The sequence below is a fragment of the Mesoplodon mirus genome (genome assembly GCF_964341445.2).
Source record: "Mesoplodon mirus genome assembly, chromosome: 12".
Lineage (NCBI taxonomy): Eukaryota > Metazoa > Chordata > Mammalia > Artiodactyla > Ziphiidae > Mesoplodon > Mesoplodon mirus.
In genome coordinates, this window is record NC_138988.1 from 32,567,267 (window position 1) to 32,575,637 (window position 8,371).

At 41.7% G+C, this 8,371-nt stretch overlaps 1 protein-coding gene and 1 pseudogene across 5 annotated transcripts in view; both read left to right on the forward strand.

The window, feature by feature from the left end:
• ARHGEF3 (Rho guanine nucleotide exchange factor 3) overlaps window positions 1–7,683 on the forward strand; it is a 322,788-nt gene extending 315,105 nt beyond the window's left edge. For all 4 annotated transcript variants that reach the window (XM_082639210.1, XM_082639212.1, XM_082639209.1 and 1 more), the window contains 2 exons: window positions 3,322–3,508; window positions 5,495–7,683. In XM_082639210.1, the coding sequence (XP_082495336.1) occupies window positions 3,322–3,508; window positions 5,495–5,847 (540 nt within the window). In that variant the 3' untranslated portion in view covers window positions 5,848–7,683. The remainder of the gene's footprint in view (window positions 1–3,321; window positions 3,509–5,494) is intronic.
• LOC309812849 (CCAAT/enhancer-binding protein gamma-like) lies at window positions 1,020–2,106 on the forward strand (annotated as a pseudogene). The gene has a single exon. The product of its transcript is annotated as a CCAAT/enhancer-binding protein gamma-like (transcript).
• Window positions 7,684–8,371: the final 688 nt, after the last annotated feature.

Below are 8,371 nucleotides of genomic sequence, written 5' to 3' on the forward strand. Positions count from 1 at the left end.
ACTCACCAGGCTATTTTTATATATAGCAGTAGAAATTAATGCTAATATATAATTTTTATATATTATATATAACATGTATTTTATGTAATATATAAACTTTATTTTATATAATATATATTTAAATTTCAGCATTGAGAAAGACAGTCTCCACTTCTTCTGTGTTTCATCTTCAGTATCTAGCCAACCCATAGAATGAAAGCCAAAACTAGATTGAAAACTCTTAATAAAGGTTTGATGATTCAGGGGACACCCTTCTGACCTGGACTGTAAAATGACATTTATGGGCAGGCTTGGAAATGTTACTTGAAATCACTGAGACATGTCACAGCACCCATTATCAGTGCTGCTGTAGATCTAACCAGCTGATGTTGCAACAAAGGTTATGAGACCTCTCACAGGCCGCTGCTTGAAGAAGTGTTTCTGTTTGACTAGGGAGTTACTGATTGCCAGACAGCTGCATTCTGCTTTTTGCTGATATCTGAAAAGCACTGGTAGACTTCTAATGGCTGATGCTCTGGCTCCTTGAACATTCTTTCTCAGAAGCCCTGTGGGAAATAGGAAGATGTATCACCCCACAGAATGAGGGCCTGTTCTCTTTCTGTCCATCAGTCAGGGACTGAGACCCTCTTGCTGGATGTGCCCAGGGCATTAAGGATGAACTCTATCTAGTTCATGTTTCAGGCAGATAGATTTTTGAGAACAAAGATTTTAGTTGGGGTGAGGGGATTTGTTTTTGTTGGTTTGTTCCCAGTAGAATTGTAAAAGTCATTATGAATAAAGTCCTGAGTCAGGAAAAAAGTCTCAACAGTTTGAGGGCAGGAAGGAGCTGCGACTAAGAAGAGGAATTCTCAGTGAACATTCACAAATAAGGGATATTTTTTAAAGTTGCCCAGACAATCTGAGTTCAAAGTGCCTACCTTGTCTAGAAGAGTGGTAGAAGTAGGACTGGTGGACCGCGAGGCCTGGGTCGAGTCAGGCCGCGCCGTGCAGGGCCGCTGGGAGTGGAGGCCGCTTGGGGAGGGCCAGGCTGGAGGCGCAGGTACATGTGAAGATTTCTTGGCAGATCAAACCATTGATCACCTTGTCCTCATTTCTACTTGTTCTATGTTGACAAGGGAGCGTGCCCAAATGAGCAAGGTATCACAGCAGAACAGTACCCGGGCGTGAACGGAATAAGTGTCATCCATACTCAGGCTCATGCCAGCGGCTTACAGCAGGTTCCTCAGCTGGTGCCCACCGACCCTGGGGGCAGAGGCAAAGCTGTGCCTCCAAGCAAGCAGAGCAAAAAGAGTTTGTGCCCATGGATCGCAGCAGTGACAAGTATCGTCAGCGCAGAGAGAGGAACAACACGGCAGTGAAAAAGAACCAGTTGAAAAGCAAGCAGAATGCGCAGGATACGCTACAGAGAGGGAATCAGCTCAAGGAAGAGAATGAACTGTTGGAAACAAAAATTAAATTGCTGACTAAGGAATTAAGTGTACTGATTTATTTCTTGAGCATGCACACAACCTCGCAGATAACGTGCAACCCAGTAGCACTGAAAATACGACAGATTCTGATAATGCAGGACAGTAGACCTCACCTCTTTCAAACGTCACAACTTATGGCTTGAACGTTAAAGGTGTGACTACCTACACTACTCGTATCAGGGGCTGAATCTCCGTTATTCAAAGATCCATTGAAGGTTGTTTTCTAGGATCAGCACTGAAGAGTTGATTAGCTAAAAATGTTAGCCATATAATTTGAATATCTGGTTTTAAATGATAAGGATTTTTGTGGGGATAAAAAATATTTTTAAAGGTATATGGTAAAAAAAAAAAGAATGCCCTGGAGCTTGATGTTCTTAATAAATCCTTACTTCCCCCCAAAAAAACAAAGAGAAAGAGTGGTAGAAGTAGAAACAGTGTAAAAATCTCTGATTATTTTTACTATGTAAAACAGTGACTAACCCCTCCCCTCCCTAATCCCCAAAAGAAAAGTCTTAATATTCTCTTCCTCCATCCCCACCACCCACACCAAAAAACAGCCCTTAACTTGGTTATTTTGTGCTTTACTCTGTTTTTTCGGTCTTCAAACCTGCCCCCACCGCAAACACACACCAATACAGAACCGTCATCATTTGTATGTCCACAAGCCAACATTTAGTTGAGCTTCAGTTTCTGCAGTTTTTGGTGTGTGTGTGTGTGTGTGTATGTGTCTGTCTGTCTGTCCATCCATCCATCTGTGGCAGGGTGCGGGTAGATGACCCGCAAGTATCTTTTCTTCCAAATCTAAAACTATCTGATAATGCTGAATATGCTCCCCCAACCCCAAATCAAGATTCTAATGTGAATTTTCAGCCCTACTCTTCTGGTCTCCTCTTTGAGACCCTAAGGCTGATATTCCCAAATATTGCCACTGGAAAACCAGAATCTAGCTGCAAAGTCATGGATCGTCTCTCTTCACCTCCTAAGCATTTCCAAGCTGCGGGAAGAGTCTGGCACTTAGAATTGAATGGAACCAAGTTACCCCAGCTCCACTCAGCAAAATTGCTTTTATAATGTGGTTTGAGACAAGCCTTTATTTTTGAGATTCTTTTTTTGCCAACAACACACACATCAATCATCAGCCTTTTAAGCACAACCTCTTCAGAGAACCGAGGTTCTTATGAACTTAACCGAGAAGGACAACTTGTTTGATTGTCTTTCTTTGTGGCTACAGCAGCATGTTCTGGTTTCCTTGGGAATGGGCAGTGTTCCGAGCTGGGATGCCTGGATGAAGCTGATAATCAGCTCAGTGGTTGAAGGAACAAGTGTTTTATGGGTTTGAGAAGCAAACGTTAATATTAGGCTCTGATATGTCAGTCTCATCCTTTATGGACTGTTATTCATTGTGATCTCTTAGAATTGTACTGGATACAATAAACCAAAGCCCCAAGAGCACTAACTTTTTTTCCTTCATTACCCTCTTCATTCTATGGGGTTTCTCTCTCTCCTTTTTTTTTTTTTTTAATGTTCCTATAAGGCTGTGTGTGTGTGCACAGGTTGTGAATTGCAGTGTGAAGAACGCCACTGCAGCTGGCAGACCTGGCTGCAGGTGTCTGTAGGCAGAAAGGCCTTCTTCAGTGGGGCCCTAGGGAGGCGCTCCCATAGGAAAGGCAATGGATGCATCTGGAAATGTGTCCAACCCCCAACTGCTGTTCTCCCAGAGGTAGATTTGAGCCTAGAAGTTCATAGGCCAGTGTGAACCTGGTACCTAGGGACCTCTTATCCACAGAGGTCTACTTATCAACTACTCATTAGATTATTGCTTAGGGGAATCCTGTGGATTCTTTTCTTCCAGAAACTACACGTTTTCCTGTTCCAAGAAGTACTTGTGATCACTCGGGCTGTCACCCACAACGAGCAGCTCTGCTACCAGTTGTACCGGCAGCCCATCCCCGTGAAGGACCTCCTGCTGGAAGACCTGCAGGACGGAGAAGTGAGGCTGGGCGGCTCCCTGCGTGGGGCGTTCAGCAACAATGAGAGAAGTATGGATGGCTGTCCGTTCTGACCTGTTGAACGTGTTTGGTCGTGGTGGTTTGGAGGGAATGGCTGCCTGGTGAAAAGAGAAGAGCTATGGCCTTGAAGTCAAACTGCATTCCAGCTTTCGTCCATCACTTACTGGTTGTGTAACCTTACTCAACCTCTGTGAGCCTTAGTTTCCCATCTGCAAAGTGGGGATGCATGCATACCTACTTCATAGGATTGTTATAAGGATTAAGTAAGGCACTACAAGTTGACCTGTCTGCGTATAACTGGTGCCCCTTAAGCTCCCTTACTCTGACTCCTTCCACTGGATAAAAGCATTCTTAAGACCAGACGGTCCCTATGTGATTACAGTTGTATAACAGTGGGTTTTTGTAGTTAAGCTGGCAGACTTGTCTCTAAAGACACATAACTATGATCAACCAGGCTGAGGGTTTATCTGTAATTACTCTAATGGGCTTCTCTAACTTGAGACTTAATAAACAAAGGAATTAACCAAAAGAAGCTTAGATAGCAGCATCTATCTAGTGTCTTCTATGTGTCAAGCACTGTGCCAGGCACTGACATACACTAGGGAACCAAACAATTCAATTCCTTGGAAGCCCTGTGGAACTTACTTTGTGATGGAGGAGGTAGAGGTTATTTGAGAAACAAATAAATAATCCAGGTACCTTAAGAAAACTAAAACCCAGTAAGGGAATAGAGAGGGATGGCAATAGGAGGTATGTTTAAGATGAAATGGTCAGGGAGGTCTTCTTTGAGCAAGTAACATTTGAGCCTCTTCGGTTAACACTGGCATCATATTGTCAAAGTAATTCATGTATTCTGCCTCTTGCCTACTCACCAGTCCCTCCGCCCTAGTGGTAGTACCAGTAGCAGTGGTAGTACTTACATTTCTCAAGTTCTGACTACGTGCCAGGCATTGTATGAGCACTTACATGTATTATTATATTTATCCCTGGTAATAACCATCTAAGGTAGATTCTCTTTGTTTTCCCCATTTTACAAGTAAAGAAACTGAGACGTAGGGGAGTTAAGGCATTTGCACCACAGCAAAGACTGGGGCCTGAATTTATCTGAAGCCAGTCTGTTGGCTACAGGGATCGTGCACGGGAACTGACTAAGCGCAGACACTTCTGTGAACCACATGCATGTGGCACACGGGGCCCATTAGATGACAGTTAATGTTGTTATTAAACTAAATCAAATGTCTTCCATATCGTGCACTACCATTTTTTAAATGCACATAGCTACAGGAATTCCCTGGCGGTCCAGTAGTTAGAACTCCACACTTTCACTGCCGAGGGCCTGGGTTCAATATCTGGTCAGGGAATTAAGATCCCATAAGCCACGTGGCACAGCCAAAAGAATATAAAAATTTTTTAAAAATGCACAGAGCTCCTGTTGCAGTTATTATTAAAATGTCATTTCATTTTAAAATGAAACCAAACTTATAAGAGTCTTTACGTATCTTCTCAATCGTCAGATACTAAATATACAAGTACTATCATGTGGAGGGTCTTGGGTCTGTTTGATGTTACAAAGAGCTTCTTAAACTTGAAAAAGCTCTAGCTTGGGGCAGTTGTTGAAATTACAGATTCCCAGGCCCACCTCAGACCCACTGAATCTGAATCTCTAGGGGTAAGGCCCCAGGATCTGTATTTTTAACATGCTCTTGGGGGATTTTGATATGCAGCCAGGTTTGGTACCCAGTACTCTGGGGTCCCCTGAAACACAAGGCCTAGTTGTTCCATACTGATTTGCTAGCTTCCGAGAGCAACTGAGTGCCAGACCTGTGTCAACACCTGTTGATTGATGGAGGCCACAGGGTGGAGCTGAGCCATGTCCTGGATCAGTAGGGCACATTTAGTAATCAATTAGTGATCTCTGCTGTGGGTACTGGGGGTTAGTGTCATCACATATGTTATCTTTGGCCTGAGGAAATACCTGTCCATTGACCTTTTTTTCCATGTGTTTTTCATTTCTAGTTAAAAACTTCTTCAGAGTAAGTTTCAAAAATGGATCCCAAAGTCAGACCCACTCATTACAAGCCAATGACACCTTCAACAAACAGCAGTGGCTCAACTGTATTCGTCAAGCCAAAGAAACAATTCTGTGTGCTGCGGGGCAGGCCGGTGTCCTTGACTCCGAGGGACCATTCCTAGATCCCACCACCAGGAGCAGGGAGCCACAGGGAGAAACAAAACTTGAGCAGATGGACCAATCAGACAGTGAATCGGATTGTAGCATGGACACAAGTGAGGTCAGCCTTGACTGTGAACGCATGGAACAGACAGGCTCTTCCTGTGGGAATAGCAGGCATGTTGAAAGCAACGTCTGACAGAAGCGTGTACTTCCTGGAAGTAGCCCTGTGTCTTACCTGTACAGTATTTGCATTCCACACATGGAACGGTTTGGAGAAGCACTTTTTAATACTTTTGTGACTGTGTTGACCCAGTCCTATCTGTACTTTTTTGTCCCTAGTACTGTAACTGCCAGTCTGTGTCAGCTGGAATCTGTGGCAACTGTTACCCTGTATTGTATTTCACAAGTGTCTGGATGGATGGAGAAGTACTTGAACAAGTTACTTTCACTTGTGCTGCTGGATTTTAAAAAACAGAAAGAAAACAATCTCTAAACTACTGTTTCATGTAGATTAAAGGGTCCTTCCATGTTTCTATAGTGCTTTTCTAGCTCTTTGACAGGGTAGCTGAAGGCATGAAATTTAAAGGGCCTTGAAAACAGGGCATGAGGAAGTTACTTGTGTCTCGTGATGGCATTTGAAGGAGAAACGGGAAAGATCAATGTTTCGAGTTAAATTGGTTCAATGTCATCCAACCAAAAAGCATGAAAACATCCCTGGGGATTCTGAAGGTTTAATTTTGCAAAGGAAGAAGCACTGTCTTGACCTTGCAATTTCATCCAGTACAAATTTGATGCAATAATCTATTAGGGCATGAAATAAGAGTCTGACCTTAAAAGGATCAACACAGAAACCGCTGTCAGCTCTGAATCTTGAACTGAAATGTGCATTGCATCAGGAGGTCTCTGCCATAGATGGTGGCTGGCCTTAAAGAGCCATTTCTAGCCTAAAATATCATAATAGAGCTCAAAGGGCCTGGGAAAACCTGGCAGGATAGCAAAAAGACCCATCTTCGCTTTGTTTCATCTGCTTAGGCCTACTCTTGTTTTAGAGCATGAATGAAGAGATGAGGAAAAGGGACTGCAGCTCAGTCAGTGACTCTGTTTACGGAAACATGTGAGAAGAAGAATTTGGAAGAAGTGCTTCATTGTGACCTTATATGGGAAGCATTAAAAGAGAAAAGTAAGGTCCAGTGTCCTTCTGGGAAAGGCCAGAGCGTTGGGTTTCCCTGCCCCACTTTTGGGTCATCATTTGCCATCTCTGGCTCTGTGCTGGATCAGAATCATAATTACATTCTCCAGAGGCCGACTTAATTAACTCTATCATTAATTAGGATCAGTTATCCAAACTAATAAACCTCTTTGCCAGACTTGATTTACAATGCAGGGTGAGTCGCAGACCTTTAAAAAAAGTTAACACACAGAAAATCTCCCTGCGAGTGTAAATATTAAAGATGACTTGTGCAAAATTGTACCCACACCAGCACTAGTAGTAATGATTCTAAATTATTGCCAAAAAAAGTTTTTTTTTAAATCTGTGTCTTTCAAGTTTACACAAAGGAAAGCAGTAAATACTATGTTGTCATTATCTACGTCTATCGTGCATTCAAAGAAGCTGTGTGACAAGATTTATCAATATGAAAACAAGCTATAGTACTTATTTTTCAAAAAAAATGTGGTCCATTTTACCCTATAAAACATATTTCTGTATTTATAGATTTCAAACACAGTGAATCTTTTTTTCTATTACAAGTTTATTTAAAACAACTCAAGTTGTTATTGATTTAGCGACTGAATGAATCTGCTGCAGACAGAAGTAGAGAAAAGCCGAGAAAAGTTGTTTGATGGTGGGGAAAAGAATGAATCATTCTTTGCAGGAGCCATCGGCTGCTTTGGCCAGCGTGTTGAGAAAAGAGGTCTGTCAAGGGCTGGCCTATGGGAAGAAAGTCAATGAATGTTTTCATGAAATGAATGTTTTTGTATAATGGCCTTAAACTTCTCTGGAAGCATTTCAAATAAATTACATTAAAACGTCGTCTTCTTTGTATATAGTATTTGCCCTACAAACATCAAATTTCAGTGATCTTACTGGGAGGTTCTTACCGAAATTTTTGCTTGTACCCAAATACACACATTAAGATAGGGTATGGGTTGATATAAATGCTATGATTTGATCTATCAAAGCTCTTGCAGAACTCATATTTCTAAGATCTGTTTTTTCAAGCATTCTCTATTCACTTTTTTTTTAATTTCTAATTTTATATTGGACTATAGTTGATTAACAATGTTGTATTAGTTTCCAGTGTACAGCAAAGTGACTTGCTTATACATGTATCTATTCTTTTTCAAAGTCTTTTCCCATTTAGGTTATTACAGAATATTGAATGGAGTTCCCTGTGCTATACAGTAGGTGCTTGTTGGTTATCTATTTTAAATATAGCAGTGTGTATATGTCAATCCCAAACTCCCAGTCTGTCCCTCCTACCACCTCTTCCCCACTGATAACCATAAGTTCATTCTCTAAGTCTGTGAGTTTGCTTCTGTTTTGTAAACAAATTCATTTGTACCATTTTTTTAAGATTCTGCATATCATATGATATTTGTCTTTGACTTCACTTAGTATGATAATCTCTAGGTCCATCCATGTTGCTGCAAATGGCATTATTTCTTTTTAATGGCTGAGTAATATTCCATTGTGTGTGTGTGTGTGTGTGTGTATATAT